The sequence below is a fragment of the Nyctereutes procyonoides genome, unplaced genomic scaffold (assembly GCF_905146905.1).
Source record: "Nyctereutes procyonoides isolate TBG_1078 unplaced genomic scaffold, NYPRO_anot_genome, whole genome shotgun sequence".
Taxonomy (NCBI): Eukaryota; Metazoa; Chordata; class Mammalia; order Carnivora; family Canidae; genus Nyctereutes; species Nyctereutes procyonoides.
This window is the reverse complement of record NW_026575040.1, coordinates 23,440,585-23,465,243: the sequence shown is the minus strand read 5'-3', so window position 1 is coordinate 23,465,243 and position 24,659 is coordinate 23,440,585. Positions and strand designations below refer to the sequence as shown.

Sequence of the window (24,659 nt, the reverse complement as noted above, 5' to 3'; positions counted from 1 at the left end):
ATGGAGCTCAAATACTTTGCAACTAATTCCTAAAAAGCCTTGTAGTAGCACCAATCTCCATACCATATTTTCTAAATGGAATACAAAACAAAGACTATTCTATGCTAGCTGGGTATTTACCTCAGCGATAGCCAGATACTCATTTACGACACACGAAAAACAAAACACTGGTTAGAGTAAAACCAGGAAAGCATTCCTTCATATTGTATTAAAAAAACGATCACAGACCTTAACTCACTTACCATGAACGAGGCTGTTTCCAGGTGATATCAGTGTGTCCCAGAGGCAAACGTTTCTTAAAGAGAGAACACAACGATTCATGATGTGCTTTTTGTTACTGGTTTTTACTCATTGCATCTTACTACCTCTTTTGTTTATACTTATTTATTAAGCAACTAGGACAGGGGAAGAAGCTGGGGATATGTCTAAGAGTTTATCTTTTCTGAACCACACAGTCCTGTCTCACATTGTCCCACATGTCTCTGCCATCTCATCCCCAACCCCTCAACTTTTCCATTACCACTCGAGGGAAAGAGACACAATTTCCTGGGAAGAAGGGATGCTTCTGAGCCCCAGGGGTTACCACTGCCAGGAAATTAGAGGTATTATTCATGGCATGTGTTGCCAATGAAATGAAAGCAGTGTCAGGTCAAAGAAACATACTGAGCATCAATGATGGCTATAGAGTCTCAAGAACCTGACAGGAAGGGAAAAAAAAAAAAGCTTTTAACATAATCACATATGCTTATTGAAAGCCTACCTTAGGAGTATTTGCTCTTCTCTTTTTTGGTAAGGAAAACTAAGAATTATGCAACAAAGTTTTTATATTCCTGAGATGGAAAAACTCTTCTAGGTTAAAAAAAAAAATCCATACTTTGTAGCAAGAATACCTTTCTGCTTAAAATGTGCTTATTTCTTATTATGCTTCTGTCAACTTACCTATTGTCATTGGACTGTCCAGATGTGGCAACTAGACTTGAAGAGGTAATAAATGCAAAGTCACTTGTGGCTTTACTGTGGCACTGCCAACTCTACAAGAAACAAAGTACAAATGATGTTACCTAAAAGTCCAAGATATTCCAGTATTGCACAAACACACAGTTCTGCTAGTAGTATATGCATGAACTAAGAACAGTTGTTAAAAACCTAGAATAAAGAATAAATGACAAAATAAATTACCTATTATTTGCATATTTAGCTAATATCCAATAATATTTTAAAACTGGAAGAGTTGGTAAAAATATAGAATTAAAGGGCTTTTCTTTAGATTATCTAGCAAAGGAACAGGATGAACTTAACCAAGCCATTTCATTATATTAAGGGCCCAGTCAAACTCAGTGTTAATAATCTAAAATACATTTAATAAACTTTCCATAATAACCTGTATCATAATAAACAATAATAACCCAAGGAGGGAAACTCCTAGTAGTCTGCCCCTCTAGTAGTCTGAGACTACACTGTGAAGAACTCAAGTCATATTAATTTTGTAACCTAAATGCAAATATCCACCCTTTATTACCACCTCCACATTCCTGCTTTCGCCTTCCCTTCCACGTGAGGATTTTTAGCAATAATAAAAACAAGGTCAAAAGAGGTCCTGCAAATAATCTGCAGGCTTATGGCTGCCCACAACCACTCCTAAGGATATTCCAAGCACCAGGGAAAATAATTTACTGAGCCAGTCATGACTTTTCTTGTTAGATCAGGTGAATGAATACAAATTTGGAGGCAAAGACTCAGGGGGGTGTCCAGGTATTTAAAAGAGACAGTATTCGGTTTGGAATTATCATGGTATTAATCTGAGTGAAGGCAAAAGGATAGATTCAAGATTACTTCCAATTCTGTAAAGCCTTTATGAGAGTGTACAGGGTACTAATTTAAGAGAAATATCTTGTCTCATCTACATAATTAAAAACATATATATAGTCTAGAAAAGAAAATTAAAATATATATGAAGCCAGAAGTTCTGCACAAGATAGCACTACCTCCCAGCCTTCCTATCATACCGGAGCCCCCACCAAGCAAAGATATATTTGTCTGCATCACCAAATATTTCAGTATGGTTTGGATTAATGAATGAAATGCCCTCTTGGGACTGGTTAATTTATAACCAGTAAGAAAAATTTGGGAGCAAATTAGAATACACAGAACTGTTAGAATTTTATAGTGATTCATTTTAGGTACTATATTAGAAATCTATCAAGAAGTTAGAGTTTTCAAAAAAGCCTCTATGTTCTCTGGGAGTGCTGAGTGATACTTACCATGTAAGGTTTAGGATTTGATGCAGTTTGGTTTACTTGCCAGATACTCAGAAAACCCTCTCCATCTGCAACACCACACTATAAGAATGGCATAAATATTAAACACAGCTTCTTAGTAAGCATATTGAAGGCAAAATCATTGATGAAGAGTCACTCAAACATCACATAATGTCCTGCCAACACCTATTTCTATTACTGTAGTTCCCAAGAAAGTCAGGCCCTATAAATATCCTGCAACCTTTTAAGTGTTTTTCTGTACCTATTTCATTTTCCTCCAAACACCTCTAAGATAATTTAGTAAGAAACTGGAAGGTTTCTCTCAGGCGCTTGACTGTGCTTATAGGTACCACCAACACACTCAACAGAAAGAGTTCTTTACCTTCATAGTATTTAATATCTTTAAGTGGATGATTGAGCCATACAGAATTTTAAAGAGCTGTGCTTTATTGGGAGCCAAGGGTGTATTTAAGCAGACACCAATAAACTGCCTGCCCAGCATAAATCCAGGTCACTGAATTGGTTTTTAGATGTAGTGTTACTAACCATATACTCATAAATATATTTTTCACATGAATTAAGCAGTAAGTCTCAAAAACCAACCTTGTTGCCTTGTGAATTAAAATATAACCTGGTAACTCTTGCGTTGCCGGCTTGGCGGAAACAGACAAGTTGCTGAGGTCGTGTCCATTCAAACATTCGTACACTACCATCCTGAGCACCTGTAAGATCTGAAACACAAAAGGAAAAGCACAATATATGAAAAAGCTACAGAGTTCCAATATTTCCCATTCTATAAATGAACTTCAAAACGACAGAGGCCTATACAATGCCTTGGATCACAAATAAAACACCTACAGTACTGATGGACCGGGTGGGACGTCATTCTCTTAACGTTATGTAGATTCCTTTTCATAAGCTATAAAAGAAGATAAAAAATTCATTTTGTGCATCATAGAATAGATAATAATATACTTCAGGCCAACTCCAATTCTCATAATCTTTATGCTCTTACATTTCGATTATTACTCACACATGCCTTGTAGGTTTTTGGAACCACTTCACATTTGACACCTGTCCAAACAGGCTGCAGAACCAGTCACTTACTGGCATAGCCCTGGCCCCTATGGACTGGGCAGATACCAAGCGGCTTCACCGAGTGACAAAGGGAACTCTCCTCCAAGTGCCCTCCCTGAGGACAATCAGGAGTATCTCTAGAGTCTTCAGAACATGACAGTGGGACCCCTTCAGCTACAGTGACTAACAACAACATTATAGATATATTTTTCAAACACCTGTAGTAAACACAACTCCTCTTTGTCTCTACTTTACCACTTGGTGCCTCTCAGTTTGCTCATCTATAAAATGATAATGGGAGATAATAAAAGCACCTACCACCTAGGGTTGTTGTGAGGGAAAGCATGCACCTGACACAGTCACGCTATCTTAGCTATTATTATGATGGGGTTATAACGAGTCACTGCCCCTTATCTTTAGGATCATTCCTAAGTCAAAGTGATTTCAACTTATTTTTGAGTGAGTCCATATCCAGAAACCATACCTAATAGTAAAAAAAAACATACCACACTAGCTCCAGTGCTAGTCTGTCCACTGCCCAGCCATGGCAGAGATGAAGGTGGATGCACCTGACTTGCTGAATAGGATGTTGCACTGGGTTGATAAAGAGTTGTAGTGGAACCACGATAATCAATATCATCCGAACTGTGAAAAATATTCGTGTGTTACTGTGAAAGTTCCATTTTCTCTTAAACACAAATTCCAATTACAGGACTGCTTATGTACCCAATAGAACAGTCTTTACTTATAGAGAATGAAAAAATATCCATAAGAAAAACTTAGGTGTAGTTTCTATTCAAAGGAAATTTTAAATTTTAGTACTGGTTCACTTTCTTAAGACAAAATGTATAGATCTAATGTTCTTCAGGGGCAATTTTACTGCTGTACAGGCTGGAACAAATGTTTGTTTTCAAGGATTTAACACAAGCATTCTTTTTATCATGTATGGGAAAAGATTATAAGGTCTCTTCAAATACAGGTATCCCATGCATCAAATTCATCCATTTTAAAGAAATCTGAGTTTTAAGATTTCAAGTATTAGTAATCATCACATAAAAATATTAAAGCAGGGCAGCCCCGGTGGTGCAGTGGTTTAGCGCCGCCTGCAGCCCAGGGCGTGATCTGGAGACCCTGGATCGAGTCCCACATCAGGCTCTCTGCATGGAGCCTACTTCTCCCTCTGCCTGTGTCTCTGCCTCTCTCTCTGCATCTCTATGAATAAATATTAAAAAAAATGTTAAAGCAAATTTTATGATGGATTGTATCATATTACATGGTTACATCAATTCTGAAGCAGGATACTGAAACCTAGTAATATTATATGCTAACAAAACAGAAAACCCAACAAAACAAGGTGAGAGGCTACGATGCACCATTCTCAAGCACATAAAATGTCCAAGAATCTGCATAAAAGCAAGAGGGAAGACAGATATGGAAGAGGAACCCCAAAATAGGAAAGTATTGTGAGATACTGTTGGTGCAGTACCCACAGCTTTACTGAAAAGCAGAGCTGGGGATCCCTGGGTGGTGCAGCGGTTTGGCGCCTGCCTTTGGCCCAGGGTGTGATCCTGGAGACCCGGGATCGAATCCCACGTCGGGCTCCCTGCATGGAGCCTGCTTCTCCCTCTGCCTATGTCTCTGCCCCTCTCTCTCTCTCTCTCTCTCTCTCTCTCTCTCTCTGTGATGACTATCATAAATAAATAAAAATTTAAAAAAAATGAGAAGCAGAGTTGTCTACATTTTTATCTGTAAAAAAGGTATGTTTATCAGGTAATAATCAAGAAAAAAGTGATAATCACTCAGTAAATGTGACTTATCAGTCTAATTAATATGTTGTTGGATTCTGCTATTTACTTTAGTTATCTGATTGGGATAACTAAATCAGCCAAATCAGCCAAATTTACTGAATAGTATGTAATTCCTGACATTTCTTTGGTCTTAAATGTCAATGTTGTAGTTACTGGCATTAGGCTTTGGTGTTCGTGATTATTCTGACTCCAAAACTATGAATACTTCCATGTTTTCGTGATTATTCTGACTCCAAAACTATGAATACTTCCATGTCTGATGAAAGAAGTATGGGTAATTTGTTAATTGATGTAAGAAGAGCCTTTTATTGGCAGCTAAACAAATTATATGTTTGTCTCCTACCTAAATAAAGGAAGAGACATATATACTTTTCAAGATAATTCAAATCATATGCATAATGATTTAAGGGGTTCTTTTTTAAGAAAGCCTCATTTAAAAATTTTTTTTTTAATTTATTTATGATAGTCACAGAGAGAGAGAGAGGCAGAGACATAGGCAGAGGGAGAAGCAGGCTCCATGCACCGGGAGCCCGACGTGGGATTCGATCCCGGGTCTCCAGGATCGCGCCCTGGGCCAAAGGCAGGCGCTAAACCACTGCGCCACCCAGGGATCCCAAGAAAGCCTCATTTTAAATGGACTACACAAGACAGACTAACCTTTTGGATTCCCTGTCATACTCTTCTCCAATCCATATGTATGACTGACAGGCCAAAAGAGAAGTAACATCGAGTTCTTGTACATCATGTGTTGAAGCCAAGACAATTTCATTACAGTTCGCCTGTAAAGCAGAGTCAATAATTAAAGCAATTTCACTTTAAAAAAAAAAAAGAGTACAATCTTTATAATGATTTTAATTTTACCTTATTAATGGAAAATGCCATGATCATATCTGATTCCTTATGAATGATTTTCGCTTTTCCACCTGGATAGCCCAGATCAGCTTCAACCTACAAAATGTTTATTGGCAGTTTCAGTTGTCATACAGCAACATGTGACACATACACATATTCCACAAAAATTAAAAGAAGGGTACGAAGAAAATGTAATAGCAGCAGGAAGAAGAAAGGAATTTTAGTGTGTTGAGAATTAGCTTTGGAATTAGCTTAAATTCTCTGATGCCGTTATTACCCCGATTATAAAGATTTCCATCGTGATGAGAGATAGCTAGCATACTTTTCATTAGTATTTGTAACAGCAATATACCGTTCGCATCTCTTCCAAAAGCATGCAGATACTGCAGTAAGAATGTGAATGCATCAAGAGGCAAAGAGTGGAGGAGAAAGAGGGTAAGTCAAAGGAGTCATATGAGAAATTAAACATTTTTAAAATAGGATAATAAGATAGGAATAAGTAAAAGCTGTAAAGAACAGTTAGAAAAGAATAAAAGAGACTGATGAGAAGGTGCACTGGCTTAGGGTCAAAGGTGACAGGAAGGAAAGAAGATGCAGAATCAAGGAGGAGAGATAAAACAACCATGTTTGAGAACAGACTGGCAAGGTGAACATGTGAAGATGGAACAGGAAGAAGGAAAGAGAAGCACCAATGCTTAGGAAGAACAAGTCGGAAACAGTGGTGTATTTCCTAACCTATGCCACTGACGTGTATGGGAGCAATGAGTATTCTGATTAGCCAACATGGTTAGTACTAGAGATGAAGGTTAGCTCCTTGAACATTGAGAATGAGCTAAATACAAGAGCATGGAACACTACCTTGCTGTGGTAATCTTCTGCTACGTAGTTTTGTTTGACCTGTTCCACATGTTCTTCTACAGACTAAATAACACCACACCGTCACAAATACAAAACACATGCGTGAAATGAAATTACAAAGAGAATGAAATATTTCAAACTAAAATGGTCAATCCATAACTTAAAGATGGTAAAAATGAATTTGTAAACTTTCCTTTTTAAAGCACAAAATCAAGAAAGAAAAACTGAGTAAAACACGATGTCATCAGATGAACACAACACAAAGCAAAACAAGCAAAATTAAAATTAATGTGACTACTACATATATAAAAGGCTGTGTTTCAAAATAAAAATGAGTTATTTGAATACCAGTTATGTAACGTAAAATACTATCTTAAGCTACAATCTCTAAAATAAAACCTACCTGAATGAGAAGTTGCATTCTATACTACATAAATATAAATCCCTATCCTACAGGTTATTTCAAGTACAAATTAAAACTATTTCTGAACACAGATTCAAAGTAATCATAATCATTCACTCATACTCATAAGAAATATATCCACGAAGGAGGAGTCAGGGATTAGAATTCCCATCAGTTATTTACTATAATCGAATTTTTCTCCTTTTAAGTAAAGAAATGTTTAATTAAATGGGGCACAGGAAAGAAATCACATAAAGAGCTTGCTCTTGGTTGATGACAGGGTCATTAAGGATGGCTACAATCAGAAATAACAGTTCTGCTCTGCTGTGGAAACCTGTGAAGGTTTGATCAGAGCAACACACTCCTCCTAATACCTTTATAGAAGTGGCTGCTTCACTTTTAGTCAAAAGGGCCAGATTCTCTGTGCATGCCTTCAGCAATCTAAGGGCTGCTGCAATGGACAATGACAAAAAAGCAAATGTGTGCAAGACCCAATCAGCAAAAGCCAAACTGCTGAAGAACCTGTTTGCCTTTAATCAAGTAGTTGAGTTTGCAATATTTATTGATTTCACAAAAAATTGTCTTACAGAATATTCTTCTTTAATATATTCTATGAGTAAAAGTATCTTCTGATGAATATATCTAAAATATCAGCATTTTGCAGATTAATTTTCTTTCTTTTTTTGCAGGTTAATTTTCTAAGTAATTTTTTAAAATAAGGCAACATTTTAGAACTTTTAGGATTAGTTTGTCAATTCACTGAATTTATCAAATTAATGAGTACCAAAATCCTATTTAACAATTTAAAAAAATAAACCACTCTTACTAGATAGTTTTGATAAATGTTCCATATTTCTGAGCTTAGTGACCAGTTTTTATTTTGTCTTAACAGCTTTAACATTTTTTCAATTTTTTTCCTTAATGAAAACAAATTTTTAGCAGAACTGTGCTGTTCAGTACAATAGCCACTGACCATATATGACTATTTACATTTAAATTAAAGTCAAGTCACACTAGCCACATTTCAAGTGCTCACTATATATGGCTGCTAACTACTATATTGTATAGAACAGATATAAATTTCCATTATCACAGAAACTTCAATTGGATAACAATGGACAAGACAGTAATTCCTTTCAATAATTTGAAATTGAAAAGGTACAAAAGGGTCTATGATAAAAATTCTTCCTCCCGTCCAAACTCTCACCATCTACCTCCCATCTGTGGAGCCAACCAATGCTTACACAGCATTTTAAGAAATGTTCAATTTATCTGTATCCCATCTCCCTCTTCATAGAGACCCTCTGCTGGTAGAAAATTTGAAGAGAACACACAGCGTGGACTGCTGATGCCAAGAACACAGAGACTAAGAGGCAGAAAGAGGGAGAAGCTTAAAGAAGACAGAAACCTGAAAGGACAGGTCTGATCCTGAAGAACAAGACTGAGGGTCCCAGCAATCTAGACCCCTGGCTTCCCACTGTATTCCAAAGCTCTGACAATCCAACCAAATCACTGCTATAAACCTTATGAATAATTAAAGTATATTTTCAATGAGTCATTATATTTAATAATTTGAAGAACTAAACACTCAAAAAAATAGATCCTTCAGTATATTGGCTTTCTGGAAATAATAACGTATCTTTTATGTTAAATCTATTTCTTAGATTTCTAGATCTTATTTTACAGAATTTGTACCCGGCATCATATAGGAAATACTGTAACAGTGGACTGAATAAAAGAGGCGAAGAATTTGGCTCTGTGATTTCCCTGACAAACCCTACACACCAATGATTTCAATACCATCTGGATCTTGTTATTCAAAAGGTTTCTCTAAGACTCAAAAGAATCCCCACAGCTCATTTCCCCTACTTCATTTAGGTACATAACCTTAAATCCATACAGAAAATAAATGACTATTCAAAATGCTGACCACAATTACCATCTAGGTGTGGGTGACTAATGAAGAGAATGAGTTGGGTAGGTCCTGCTACCCCAGGTATGGAGAAAATGGAGACGCAGTTCTATATTTTACCTTGGAAAACTGAGCCATGTAAAGTGTCCCTCTCAGTTTTCACTTTTCTAAGTGAAATATAATTCATTGCTCTTCTCTCATAGATTTTGTTTGCCAAATCTTTAATGACATCTGATACTCTGTTCTGAACACTCTCCAAAATGCCCATTACCTCATTAAGCAGTCAAATGGACTGATATGCTCATATAACAGAACTGTGCACCACTCATTTTATAAGGAAGAGATAACTTTAAGTTCTAAAGTACCAGTCGCCCAAATTCCTGATTCTTGTTGAACCCTGTATGGCATTACATTCCTAATTTATATTTAGCTTAAAAATCACTGTGCAATGCAGAACTCTGCCTCACTTTGTAAGAGCAAACTTCATATCATACTGGTATTTCTGTAGTTTATTCTTTCACAAAATTATCCTGAATTTCCTGCTTCTAAAGTTTATCCTGTTCATTTTTAATTGTTAAATAAATAAGAGGCTTTTAATGGGCTATGTTAGATTTCTAATTAAATGATATTCATAGAATCATAATGTAGAGTATGCTCATTTATATATTAAATTACCCAAATCATCCATCACAGGATTTATTAATTGTAAAAGCCCAATGGCCAAGTACTGCAAAGGAAGTACCAATTTTCACTTGGTTATACATGATTTACCAAGAGACCTATGTTGCTTCATTGTTGTAAAATGAAAATTATGAGATTTAGTCTTAGAAAAGAAATTCATTGTAGTCTGGCAAACTATTTACCCACAATGTATGAAAAGCAAGCAATGTATGCTTGCTTTTACTCCAAGCAAAAAGTAAATCAAGCACTGACTTCATTAAAAATGTTAAAAGTAAACAAAAACTACAACAGAAATTTTTTTTCAAATACCTCACTCTGTTTTCTTTTCTTTGTGAAAATATATCTAATAAATGTCTCTTGAAGGACTTCTTGTTTAACAAGGAAATGCCACAGCCGTTTGACTGGAAGTGCGGAAGAATCCCGGGATCTATTAGAAAAAATTAACATATCCTATTTTACTCTGTAGAAAATATGCTTGCAAAACTTTAAAAAAATCCATTATCTATTGCAAATAAGTTGCATCATCAAGCTCAACAAAATTTTATAATTTATCTTTCTTTTAATTTTTAGTTATTTTAAAAATCATTCCTTCATCTAGCAATTAATTCTCTAATTACAGGTTCTCTGAATGAACAGGTTGAAAGTAAAAAAAAAATATTATTCTCCTTTTAAATCATACTGTAGAATTGGTTCTGTTAGTTACATAATATCACCAATGAATATAAAGTCACAGATTTCATTTTTTAATAGCCTGACAAAGCTAAAAAGCCTTGCCCTTCCAAGTTTATCAGCAATACTTTTCGTTATGGGACAGGTGCCTCACAAAAAGCATGCTGCTAATCCAAAGGACAGGTAGGGGGCAGGTAGAAAATCAAAACATTAATAAAAAAAAACCTTAATGTGAAAAAAAACACTGTGTTTACTGATAAACTACTGCCAAAACATCAGCAGCACCTTGTTTGCATATGTAGATTATTATTCCAAAATATTTCTGTATGGGTTCTTAAAATAATGGCAAAAATACAATATTTGTTTTTTCTGATTATAAAAGTAACATCTACCAAACTATAGGTAATACTGGGAAAAATGTTTTCTATCCAGATTTGTTTTCCTTAACATATACTGCTAGAAACAGAATTGCAGGTTCAAAGTTGTGAGTGTTTTTATATAAGCATGATATGGGCATATTTTGCCAAACTATCCTCCAGAAAAGTTAAACCACGTTACACTCTCATGAGTATTATAAGCATCCTTACTTGAATGGAGTATTTTCAGGTTCTAGCATTGCTTTATTTCGAAGAATAGCTGGTCCAGCTCCTACTGAAAGGTCAGTTGGGTAGGTATTGATATAGTTAGGGGGTGGACCTTCAAACTGATCCATTTTCTCTTGCAAAATCTGTTCCCAGTTCTCCAAGTTTTTAATCACAGCAATACCTAATGGTGATGTCACAGGCAACTCTAAAAGGCAATAGAAAATGTCATCTTGCTTTGATTAAAAAAAAAATGCTGATCACCACATATTTTAAAAATCTGAATTTTTAGAGCTCAAACCTCTGAAAATACAAATAAATCTGAAAATGTTAATCTTATATACATATTGGATTCTTAGTGCTTTTAACAAACAGAAAGCCAGCTCTCTGAGAAAAATGTGTTGCTTCTCTAGTCTGATTTCCTGCTTTTTGAACCCTGTGGGTAAACAATGATTCTTGGCATGCATGAATTAAAACCATAGACCAGAGCCCAAAATATACAAGCATACACAATATGTATACAAAATACACACAATACATATAGTATCTATAATTTTGGGGGTGCCTGGGTGGTTCAGTCGGTTAGGAATATGCCTTTGTCTCAGGTCATCATCACACTGGATTGAGCCTCCCTGCTCAGCTTCTTCCTCTCCTTCTGCTTCTCCCCACTGCTCATGCTCTCTCTCTCAAATAAATAAAATCTTTCTAAAAATCTCCCATTTTTAGTACCAGATGCTCTTTTGTATAGATTTTTATGAAGAGAAACTTGATGCTTACTTACTGTATTTAAGTACATTATTTACTTACCAGAGAATTCCAATCCAGCAATGGGAAAGAAATTCTTGACATTGTGAAGTACTAGCTTAACCATTGTCAAATGCAGAAGAGCCCAGCTGTTCAAAGAAAATAAACAAACAAATTCTCCTTCACTAAAAATAACATCAGGAGAGAAGCATAATAATGATTCCTGTCAATTGTTTAACCCAATATCCAACCCAGAAAAAAGCTGTTTTTTCCCTAAAATTTAAACCTTTGTAGGCTCTGTAAATAGAAAATACATAACAATATATCATACTTAGAAGATCTGAAAATTATCTAATAGAAAAAGATTTACCACACAGTCACATGGAATCTAATAGCATATCAATGAATATATATAAGTTCTAAAAGCACATCAAATAAGTTATGTATTTTCTCTCACTAAAAATGTGTTTCTCCTCTACAGGTAAGCTATTCTTTGAAACCAGATATGAAAGATTCTACTGTCTAGAAATTTACCTCAAAGGTACAGAATTACTAACCTGAAAATAGAAGTCAGTTCTTGTATAAATTCATACTATTACTTAAAATTACTAACATCAGGATTTTTTTTTAACCAGGAGAGAGAGAGAGAGAGAGAGAGACAGAGAGAGGGAGAGAGAGAGAGAGAGAATCCTTATTTACCTATAAGAATTTGGATCTTGGTGCTCCTGTATTTGTGTATCTGAAAAAAAAGCATCATCTTCTTCTTCATCACTATGAATGCTTTCATCAGAATCATATATAACACCACTATCAGACAAAGGGAGAAATGGCTGCAATAAAAAACAGTTATTTTTTAAATACATAATTGGTTTTTATCTTAATATTGAACATTTTAAGTGTTTTCTAAGTAAAAATTTCCTTTCACAATACTAGACCTAGAAAAGTCAAAAAGACTATGCAAAATTCTCAAATTCCATAAAATAAGTGAATAGCTAGATACAATGTAAACATTTCTGCAGCATTAATTACAATAGCCAAGTAATGGAAGCAACCTAAGTGTCCACTGATTGATAGATGAACATATAAAGAAGACATGGCACACACACAGAGAAATATTACTCAGACATTAAAAAGAATGAGATCTTGCCATTTGCAACAACATGGATGACCTGGAGGGTATTATGCTAAGTGAAATATGTCAGACACAGAAGACAAGTACCTACCATATGATTCACTTATAATAAACAAACTGGGGGACGTGGATGGCTCAGTTGGTTAAGCAGCTGACTCTGGCTCAGACCATGATCTCGGGGTCCTGGGATTGAGTCGCACTCAGCAGGGAATCAGCTTCCCCCTCTATCTCCCCCTGCCTCTCCCCCAATCATGTGTGTTCTCTCACAAATAAATGAAAATCTTTTAAAAAAATAATAAAAATAAAAAACAAACAAAAGATGGAAACAGAATCATACAGAGAATAAACTGGTGGTTGCCAGGGGGTGGGAGATGGGCAAAATAAGCGAAGGGGATTAGGAGGTACAAACTTCCAGTTATAAAATAAATAATTCATGGGGATGAAAAGTATAGCATAAGGGAATATAATTAATAATACTGTAATAATATTGTATGGTGACAGCTAATGACTACAGTTATTGTGGTGAGCACAATATAATGTATATACAATTACTGGGTCACTGTGTTATATACCTGAAACTAATTTAACACCGTATGTCACCTAAAATTCAATAAGAAATTAAATAATAAAATATATGTGACAGAAATATTAACAATCAGGACTTTTTCTTTTTTTAAAATTTTTTTTTTTATTTATGATAGTCACACACAGATAGAGAGAGAGGCAGAGACACAGGCAGAGGGAGAAGCAGGCTCCATGCACCGGGAGCCCGATGTGGGATTTGATCCCGGGTCTCCAGGATCGCGCCCTGGGCCAAAGGCAGGCGCCAAACCGCTGCGCCACCCAGGGATCCCAGGACTTTTTCTTATATATCTACATAACTAGTTAGAAAAGTCTAAAGAGAAAAAGACACACTGAAAAACATAAATACCAAAGGAAAAACTATGAAAATTGTCAGAGAGCTATAGTGAAGGAAATCATAAATCCTTCTAAAAGCTATATAAGGAGACTGAGACATGTAAAACTATAATTCTTTACAAATTAATTTATAGGTTTTAAGTTAATTGTAATAAAAATCCCCCTGAGGATTTCTTTTCCTTTTTTGAAGCTTCATAATGATTCTAACGTTTCATAGGGAAGAAAAATAGACAAGATTAGCGGAGAAATCTTAAGGTGAAAAATACCATTTTTTAGTGGATAATTAAGTAATTAAAAGAAATAACTTATCAATGGAAATATATAGTCCAAAAAAAGTATATTTAATCTATGACAAAGATAACAGAAGTGGGAGGAAAGGAAAGACAGGATAACAAAAACAAATCTTTAAAACTCACCTTGAAAAAAAAAAAACTCACCTTGAAAGACTTTCTAAAGATGAGCTTAGCCTACCAAAAGCAGAGTGGGATCAAAATCTCAAGAACTCTGAGGTCTAATAAAATTTTTAAATGGGAGGAGGCATGGTGAAAAGAGGGAAATATTAATAGAAGGAAGGTGATCAGCTTGAAAAAGCAAAGTGCAGAAAGCAAGTACTAGCAGCATGTACCCAATGTGGTATGAAATGGAACTACAAATGGGTCTAGTCACCAGGAGTATTCTGATCTCCAGAGTTGTGACTGCTTTGAAGAAACAGGTATGTCATGGGGCTAAACTATGGCCTCATGAAACCCCCCAAATATCCATCCATCTCCTCTTGCTCTAATTTCATGCTGACCAAGGAAACTACTAATAATTAGATGAAGAGAAAGTAGATGGCAGATACAAGTATTTCAATCACTAGAAAATGATGATGCTGATTATATGTTAATAAATCTGACCTCTGTTTTAGACCTAAATCCCATACAGATTTTCATCAGTTTCACTCATATCAAGTATCTGATAATCACCATGTATCTGATCATCCCTGAATGGCTATTCAGTTTCTGGACTTGAGAAATTAAATATCTAAACTATAGTTATTTGGGGTGCCTTGGTGGCTCAGTGGGTTAAGCATCTGCCTCCAGCTCAGGTCATGATCCTGGGGTCCTGGGATGCAGCCCCATGTTGGGCTCTGCACTCAGTGGGGAGTTTGCTCCCCCCTCCACCGGCTCCTTCTGCCCCTCCCCTCTGCTCGTGCTCTCTTATTCACTCAGCTCTCTTCCTCTCAAATAAACAAAATCTTTAAAAAATAATAGAAATAAAAATAAACTGTAGTTATTCAACTGAGAAGCTGCCTTATCATTCCTATGTAACGCATACAAAAGAATTAATAAAATAAACACATATAAAACTTGTGCTTCTCATACCTCTTACCTTTGCAACAAAATAATCCCACATACTAAGTTCAGGAGGAATAAATTTTTCTTTGTAAGATGGTCTCTCTGCAGGCACTGGTGGTGGGGTAGCATCTTTTACAGGTCTTCCAGGGACTAACATTCGCATGTTAAATCTCCTACGGTGTTTATCTATGTCCTCAGAAGGAACTGGAGGTGCTGAATAAAGACAGAAGAGAAAAAAAAAAAAGACAGCATTTATTTTCCATTACTAATTCAAAGAGTTAACATTAACTTTTCTTTTCAACCTATTCTTGCCATGTTTTAGTTTAGACTAAATTACTTCTATCTGTGCTTCTAAACTTTCCAAGTTACTGCATCTGTTTTCCAGCAATCATGGCAGAGATGCAGATGAGGATAGAACATAAAAGAGTATCTTGCCATGAAGGAGCCTGCAGGCTATACAGAGTAACAAAGTAATTCTATGTATAATGAATTAAATAAATGGCATATTCATTAATGCTTAAATGACTATTTCTGGTTATGCTGTTCAAGGATTCACTGAAGATACAGGATGTGTAAAGCATGCCTTTTAAAAAGAAGGCAGCAGTTCAATGTGAAAAGAGGAAGGGACGACAGAAACCAGTGACTAAAACCTCAATGAATGAGGATGATAGAATAAAATGGAGTCAGCATTGCTAAGAAGGTTATTTAAAATGGAGCCAGGAGGATCCTGAAGAAGTGGGGTTTATGTCCTGTCTCCAATTTTCGTAGCTGTTGCTGAACTCCACTAAAAGCCAAGGCACCTGCCGCATTTGGAAAGGACATAAATGGTAGCATTAGTCTTAGCAAGCAATCACATACAGATCAGGGGAACTGTAGCTATACCAGCACCAATCATATCTCCTTCAAATAATTTAGGTGAATTCCCTCTTTCCTCTTTAAAAACTCTAGTCTTGGGATCCCTGGGTGGCTCAGCGGTTTAGTGCTGCCTTCGGCCCAGGGCGTAATCCTGGAGTCCCAGGATCGAGTCCCACATCAGGCTCCCTGCATGGAGCCTGCTTCTCCCTCTGCCTGTGTCTCTGCCTCTCTGTCTCTCTTTGTCTCTCATGAATAAATAAATAAAATCTTAAAAAAAAAAAAACAAACAACTCTAGTCTCTTTTGTGTCAGCCTTGATTTTGGCTCAGATCATGATCTCAAGGTTGTAAAACCGAGCCCTGTATTAGGCTCAACACTCAGCATGAAGTCTGCTTGAGATCCTTTCTCCTTCTACCTACCCTTCCCACTTTGCCCCCCGCCCCCACCTGCATGCACATGCTCTTTCTCGCAATAAATATCTTTTTTAAAAAAGAATTTAACCTTCAGCAGCAAGGACAGAGATTAGAACCAGTTCCATTTAAACTCTTTGTACCACTGGTTCCTCACTCTAACGGGATAATTTCTAAGGATAAATTAAGATGTTTCGGCACCAAGATAGAAACCTTTCCCACAGCATCAGTCTACATCTTACCATATCCTACCATCTTAAAAAAGTGGGATTAAAAAATACATTCTTGTACATAAGGGAAGAGAATAAAAGACAGGAAATGGAATTTCAAAAACCACAGGCATGACTGGAAAGGCTCTCTTGCACATTATCATGAACCTAATCTGAAGCCAACTGCTGATATGTTCTATATTGTTTATGAGGTTTTATTTAAATCTTTCTCTAAAAACTATCCTTTTCTCTTTCCATTCCTTAACATTCTTCTTAATTATCTTTACCTATCTTCTATTTCCTTTTTTATCTTCCTCAAATTTGTCCTGGTATATTAAAAAATATTGAACTGAAAAAATATTTTTATTCAAACATGAATTTAGTTATTTACTATCCTAACCAAAGTGATATATTTTGAATATCACTGATCTTCAATAAAAATTCTTAAAACTTTTTACTTTAGCTTTAATCCTGGAAATCATTTACATTTATATACATTATTGTATCAAATTTATCTTACCAGAAATATTTTCTGATTGTCTTTGAGGTTTCACAACAAGTTTCACACCCCCTCCAAAAACAGCAGCCCACATTCGATTATTTAATGGATGGGCTGCAAGTCGGAACAATTCATTGGAGGAATTTGTAGCAAGAGCATGTATCAATAAACTTAAGTAAACAGCAACAACAGCTTCACACAACAAAATGTTCAATTTTGGCTGGTCTTCATCTTGAGCCGAACTCAAGAGATTAATGAGTGAGCTCACACCTGTAAGGGTATATAATATCATAGTAAGTATATCAGAAGAAAACTCTAGAAGAAAAAAAAATCCAAATCTGTAACTTAACCAAAATTATGTATCTATATTAGATAATATATATTGTATCCATAATTTGAGCAACAAAATATATGATAGAAATGGATTATAATTTATGGAATGAAATAAGAATCTATTAGTTTATGCTATTAATGAGTGAACAAATAAATAAGGAGAGAAAGGAAAGCTCTTCCTCATAGTACAATTTCAACTAAAAGTAGAAGGAATGATAAAATTATAAAAAAAAAAATCACCATCCAGGAATCCTCACGGTAATAATCTGATTCAGGCAAGAATCATCACTGGATGCTAAAATTAGTGGGTAAAAGTATAGTATTTTACACAGTCTCAAACTATCTCTTCAAAAGAAACTTATTAATTGCAAAGAAGAAATAGTAGCTTAATAAATGAGAAATCTGGCAGAAAGTACCTTAACAAGTGAATAGCACCAGTAATGGAACCAACTGACATCATGTGCCTCTTAATACTCTGCTCTAATAGCACAGTATCTCTTTTGTGATAACCTTGCCAAAAATACATAACCCGAATCTAATATTAAGAAAAAGACAAAAAGAAAGAAGAAAAGAAAGAAAGAAAAGAAGGAAAGGAAGGAAAGGAAGGGAAGGAAGGGAAGGAAGGAAGGAAGGAAGGAAGGAAGAAAGAAAGAAAGAAAGAAAGAAAGAAAGAAAGAAAGAAAGAAAGAAAGAAAGAAAGAAAGAAAGAAAGAAAGAAAGAGGTAGCCCCGGTGGCCCAGTGGTTTGGCGCTGCCTTCGGCCTGGGGTGTGAGCCTGGAGACCCAGGATCGAGTCCCATGTCGGGCTCCCTACATGGAGCCTGCTTCTCTCCCTCTCCCTGTGTCTCTGCCTCTCTCTCTCTCTCTGTCATGAATGAATAAAATCTTAAAAAAAAAAAAAAGAAAGAAAGAAAAGAAAAAGAAAAAGATAGCAAAACCCAAATTGAGGGACATTCTAAAAAATAACTGGCTAGTACTCTTCAAAGTGTCAATCATGAAAGACCAAAAACAAGAATGAATAGTCCATATCAGAGGAGACTCATGAGATAGTACAACTAAATGTTACATGGAAAACATTGAGTGGGACAACTGGTGAAATTTCTGAAAGATCTATAGGTTAGAAGAACAATTCTGTATCAATATTAAGATGCTGAATTTGAAACACTGTGCTATGGTTATATAAGAGTGTCTGTTTTTAGGAAAGACACATTGGTATACTTAGATGTAAAAGGATATCATAATCTGTAACTTACTCTCAAACACTTCAGAAAAAATACCTATGTACACACACATACACACAGTGAGGGTGAGAATGAGAGAGAGGGATGAATGGTAAGGCAGATATGGCAAAATGCTAACATTTGGAGAATCTGGGTGAAGGCTAAACGAAAACTCTTTGTACTGTTTTTACAACTTTTTGGAAGTCTCACTTATTTCAATAAAAAAATTAAAATGAAGACAATGTTTCTAGAAACATGTATAAATGAATTTTATTTTTTTGTATAAATGAATTTTAAATAAACACTGTGAGTTTGTCACTTTTTTTCTACTGCCATTTTTCACTACCATCATTAACATGTAAACTCACAGTTATAGAGCAAACACAGCAAACACACTAAATGACATAGCAGACCAGAAAAAGGTATGAAGAAAGTGGAGAAGGTCTGAAATAACTGATATGGAGAATGAGAGAGAAAGCTAACCAGAGACAGAGAAGGACTGACAGGCCAGAAGTGTCACATAATAGTCACTCTTATCCCAACATACAAATTTACACTCGAGAATAATTGCAGTCTCTCTGATATAACTGTGAAAATATCTCTGTGATACTGCTCTCTAACTTAGGATTTCTATGGATAAGGAAGAGGATGTGCTCACCCTTATGAAAGATGTTAAACCTTGCTTTTTTATGCGGGTCAACACAGCTGGGTTTTGAAGCCTTAACTTTCTGAGTCTTCAGACAACATTACAGTACTTAAGAATTCCTAATCCATGGCAGAAAACATCATCAAAAAACAAACAAATAAAAAACCATTCACCAAATCCACAAAGAACAACAATCAGGAAACCAGTTATTAAGTTTTTAAAATGGAATTACCAAATAGAAGATTTAAAACAAAAACAAAAACAAACAAACAAAAAACACTTAAATTCTCACCAGGCCATTGAGCAGGAGAAGAATTCGGTGTTGCATGTTCTTCAATACTTTCTGTCCTTAGTCTTCGGCGATCACTTAAAAGAAGTCCTTGATAAGCCATTCCTGTAAACTGGTTTCCTTCTGTTTGACTGCTAATACAAATAAGGTTCAGTTATTTAGCATTCTAACAGAGATAGACTGTACTATATATATATCTTTTAGATGTTTATCATGATGACATTTAGGCTTTTTTTAAAAATCATGTTCCTAGTTTTTATTTATATTCACTTAGTGAAGGGGTGCCTGGCTGGCTCAGTTGGTAGAGCATGTGACTCTTGATCTTGGGGTCATGAGTTTAAGCCCCCACACATTGGGCACAGAGGTTACTTTAAAAAAAAGAAGAAGAAAAAAATCTAGTTAGTTGCCATATAGTGTAATATTGGTTTCAGGAGTATGACATTTAGTCTTTTTAAAATTTTTTTCCAGACGCTACATAATACTTGAAAATCTTTTCTAAATTCACCCATTTTTACTAAAAAAAAAAAAAAAGAAAAAAAGAAAAGAAAACAGAATCTGAGAGTAAGGAGACTACTTTTTGGTACTAGACTCAAGTTTCTGGGTACTATTTTCTTAGCTCTGTAAAATTGTACGAGTTTAACCTTGAATTAAAGTATGAACTAAAATATGGAGAATCATATTAGAAATATTTGATCCTAAAGCCAAATGTACCTCCATATTTACTTCCCTCATCTTTGTGGAGCTAGGGAAAATACAAAAGCAGAAAGTAAAGCTAACTCCCTTGAGTCAATCATAGCCTAAGAATAAGAAAATATACATTTAAAAAATATTTATTTGAACTCTCATCTGGTGCCATTTTAACCAGTGACTTATATCAAACAAGTTGTCTTTGATCATTCAGACAATCAATGTCCACAATAGACAAACTGTAGAAGGAGCCTCCGGTGTCCATCGAAAGATGAATGGATAAAGAAGACGTGGTCTATGTATACAATGGAATATTACTCAGCCATTAGAAATGACAAATACCCACTATTTGCTTCAACATGGAGACACCTGGAGGGTATTATGATAAGTGAAATAAGTCAATTGGAAAAGGACAAACATTATATGGTCTCATTCATTTGGGGAATATAAAAATTAGTGAAAGGGAATAAAAGGAAAGGAGAGAAAATGAGTGAAAATATCAGCGAGGGTGACAAAACATGAGAGACACCTAACTCTGGGAAATGAACAAGGGGTGGTGGAAAGGGAGGTGGGCAGGTGACTGGGTGATGGGCATTGAGGGGGGCACTTGGTGGGATGAGCACTGGGTGTTATGCTATATGTTGGCAAATTGAACTCCAATAAAAAAATTTAAAAAAAAATTAAATAAACTTTGTTCCTCATTTACATTTCCAAATCTTTGTAACTACTTAGACATGGCCTCACTGGACTAAAGCAGAGTACAGGCCTTTTGAAGGGCTAATTCCTTTTGCAATATCAAGTCTTCTCACAAAAAAACTGCTGAATTTATAAGAAAAAAAAATCTAGACATATGTTTAATATACATTTAATGTGATTCTATTTATATTACAAACTCTTCACTTATTTATATAACTCATTTAAATCTGGGTCATCCATCCACATGCAAAAGAATGAAACTAGACCACTCTCTTGCACCATACACAAAGATAAACTCAAAATGGATGAAAGATCTAAATGTGAGACAAGATTCCATCAAAATCCTAGAGGAGAACACAGGCAACACCCTTTTTGAACTCAGCCACAGTAACTTCTTGCAAGATACATCCACGAAGGCAAAAGAAACAAAAGCAAAAATGAACTATTGGGACTTCATCAAGATAAGAAGCTTTTGCACAGCAAAGGATACAGTCAACAAAACTAAAAGACAACCTACAGGATGGGAGAAGATATTTGCAAATGATATATCAGATAAAGGGCTAGTTTCCAAGATCTATAAAGAACTTATTAAACTCAACAGCAAAGAAACAATCCAATCATGAAATGGGCAAAAGACATGAACAGAAATCTCACAGAAGAAGACATAGACATGGCCAACATGCACATGAGAAAATGCTCCGCATCACTTGCCATCAGGGAAATACAAATCAAAACCACAATGAGAAAAAAAAAAAAAAAAACACAATGAGATACCACCTCACACCAGTGAGAATGGGGAAAATTAACGAGGCAGGAAACCACAAATGTTGGAGAGGATGCGGAGAAAAGGGAACCCTCTTACACTGTTGGTGGGAATGTGAACTGGTGCAGCCACTCTGGAAAACTGTGTGGAGGTTCCTCAAAGAGTTAAAAATAGACCTGCCCTACGACCCAGCAATTGCACTGCTGGGGATTTACCCCAAATATTCAGATGCAATGAAACGCTGGGACACCTGCACCCTGATGTTTCTAGCAGCAATGTCCACAATAGCTAAACTGTGGAAGGAGCCTCAGTGTCCATCGAAAGATGAATGGATAAAGAAGATGTGGTTTATGTATACAATGGAATATTACTCAGCCATTAGAAACGACAAATACCCACCATTTGCTTCGACGTGGATGGAACTGGAGGGTATTATGCTGAGTGAAATAAGTCAATTGGAGAAGGACAAACATTATATGGTCTCATTCATTTGGGGAATATAAAAAAATAGTGAAAGGGAATAAAGGGGAAAGAAGAAAAAATAAGTGGGAAATATCAGAAAGGGAGACAGAACATGGAAGACTCCTAACTCTGGGAAATGAACTAGGGGTGGTGGAAGGGGAGGAGGGCGGGGGTGGGGGTGACTGGGTGGCGGACACTGAGGGGGGCACTTGACGTGATGAACACTGGGTGTTATTCTGTATGTTGGCAAATTGAACACCAATAAAAAATAAATTAAAAAAAATAAAAATAAATAAATCTGGGTCATCTTTCCAAGTGATTGGATTTCCTACTACTTAAATTCCCCTCATCATTAAAATGCACAGTATACACTGATAAAGGTAATCTGTTCCTTAGGAAAATTTAAAGCATTATTTCTTATTGATATCACTTCCAAAGACTTTTATATTCTATGTACATTCTATGATTTTAATAATTCTGTGTAAGAAATGTACTTTTTGAGTTTTTTAAATGCATTTTCTCTTTCAACTGAAAACCAGTTCAACAAATAGGAGCTAATCCAATGCTAAAAGAAACCGTTCTTAAGGAAAAAAAAAATTAGAAAACTTCGTATTATAAATTATTTTGAATAGTGAAAAATTCTTTTAAAATAAAAAAGACAGTGATGATGATCATTTCTATTTACTATTTATCATTTTCTATATGCCTCTGCTGTTACTAGGTGACAGCTAAATTAAACAAAGTTATTCTATTTCTCATTCTTTCTCATCTATCAAAGTATACAAGGCAGTCATTTTTTAAAAAGATTTTATTCATTTATTCATGACAGAGAGAGAGAGGGGCAGAGACACAGGCAGAGGGAGAAGCAGGCTCCATGGAGGGAGCCCGACATGGGACTCAATCCTGGGTCTCCAGGATCAGGCCCTGGGCTGAAGGCGGCGCTAAACTGCTGAGCCACCTGGGCTACCCTACAAGGCAGTCATTTTTGAGGATTTTTCTGTCACTAGGAAATAGAACTTGATATAAACTCTGGACAGTTTAATATTTTTGCTATATTAATAATTTAACATGATTTTTTTTTTTACCTGTAGCTATGACTGTCACATAATGCCTGGTAAATTGATGCAGAAAGTGATGCTGCTAGTGAATGAAGTGTATGCACCTAAAACCAAAACAGCCACAGTTACATTTTATACTAACATTTCTATACAACAGTAATATTTTAAATATTAGAAAATACCCAGCAAACTAGCAATATCATAAGACTAGATCCTAAGACTAACGAATTCTACTTTAAAACTTCTAAAATAACACCTAACTTAATAGGCATGCCCAAAACAAAGCTAATTGATTCAAACACATCTTTATCAAATATTTATTTACTGTGACCCTGCCATTTACCAGGCTCTGAGTAAAGTGCCAATGAACTGTTATACCTAATGATTAGCTTCAAGATTAATATTCCAAAAAAAAGCAGAACCAAAATAAGTATACAATTTTCAGAGCTTTTATTTAAACTGCCTTATAAAATTTCCCTTGATGAAATAGTTGATCTTACCAAGAAGAATGAATTAAATGTTTAGATATATCAATCACTGTGTGAAATGATTCTGGTTTTTCAGAAAGCAAGTAGTTTACTTAGTACTTAAGAGTAGTGTATACTCTTAAAATTTTAAACTTAGAAAGTTTAAAAATTATCAATATAAAAACTACATCCTAAAAATGCCATATTGAATCAACATTTTCAGATTCATAAAATCTTAAAATTTGAAGGGACCTTAGAAATCAGGGACCTTTAATACTCTTTGAAAGCCTTATCCAAATTTCAAGAAACTGGAAATGTTTCCTTAGAATTTATATGCATTTAATGCCTTTTCTAAGTGTCCATATTCACCGAACAAATAATTTAAGTAATCTCTGCTAAAATACCGATACAGATTAATTCATGCTATGGATTAGAAGTCTCTAATAGGTTGATGTAACCAGTAAATTGTTCAGAAGAATATACTACCAGAGGTCAAACATGCCTTTCAAACAAAAGAAAAAAAAGCAAAAAACAAAAACGCTAGGGACCTGAAATGACATCAGCCACTGGAACTGGAAAAGCATAGCACAACACACAGGCTAGCACAGAGCTAGTCTGATCAATTTCAAATCCTACCAAGCTTCCTTTCTAGTGCTTCTTGGAATCTATCTGTTCTTAAGTTTTCAATACAGGGTATGGGTTTATTTGCGGGTAATAAGTCTGTCAAAATCTTGATTGCCCCTAATACTGCAGAGCCTCCAATAAACACAATCACCATGGAAATAGTAGTGAGAGTACTTTGGGATACTTCTGATCAGCCCTGGTTCTCTCAAAGAT

General features: G+C 35.5%; 1 protein-coding gene across 4 annotated transcripts in view; it reads right to left on the bottom strand.

The window, feature by feature from the left end:
- The window catches only part of DMXL2 (Dmx like 2), a 156,873-nt gene that overhangs the window by 3,317 nt on the left and 128,897 nt on the right, over nucleotides 1-24,659 (bottom strand). The window contains exons 26-42 of one of the 4 annotated variants that reach the window (XM_055319683.1): nucleotides 23,383-23,459; nucleotides 19,693-19,823; nucleotides 17,224-17,472; nucleotides 15,265-15,443; nucleotides 12,543-12,673; nucleotides 11,907-11,992; nucleotides 11,106-11,307; nucleotides 10,159-10,276; nucleotides 6,854-6,916; nucleotides 6,005-6,091; nucleotides 5,801-5,922; nucleotides 3,842-3,980; nucleotides 3,117-3,177; nucleotides 2,862-2,989; nucleotides 2,262-2,339; nucleotides 940-1,031; nucleotides 243-295 (exon numbers count right to left, since the gene is read on the bottom strand). In XM_055319683.1, coding sequence (XP_055175658.1) covers nucleotides 243-295; nucleotides 940-1,031; nucleotides 2,262-2,339; nucleotides 2,862-2,989; nucleotides 3,117-3,177; nucleotides 3,842-3,980; nucleotides 5,801-5,922; nucleotides 6,005-6,091; nucleotides 6,854-6,916; nucleotides 10,159-10,276; nucleotides 11,106-11,307; nucleotides 11,907-11,992; nucleotides 12,543-12,673; nucleotides 15,265-15,443; nucleotides 17,224-17,472; nucleotides 19,693-19,823; nucleotides 23,383-23,459 — 1,996 coding nt within the window. The remainder of the gene's footprint in view (nucleotides 1-242; nucleotides 296-939; nucleotides 1,032-2,261; nucleotides 2,340-2,861; nucleotides 2,990-3,116; nucleotides 3,178-3,841; nucleotides 3,981-5,800; nucleotides 5,923-6,004; nucleotides 6,092-6,853; nucleotides 6,917-10,158; nucleotides 10,277-11,105; nucleotides 11,308-11,906; nucleotides 11,993-12,542; nucleotides 12,674-15,264; nucleotides 15,444-17,223; nucleotides 17,473-19,692; nucleotides 19,824-23,382; nucleotides 23,460-24,659) is intronic. The other 3 variants (XM_055319684.1, XM_055319685.1, XM_055319686.1) reach the window with 3 other exon arrangements.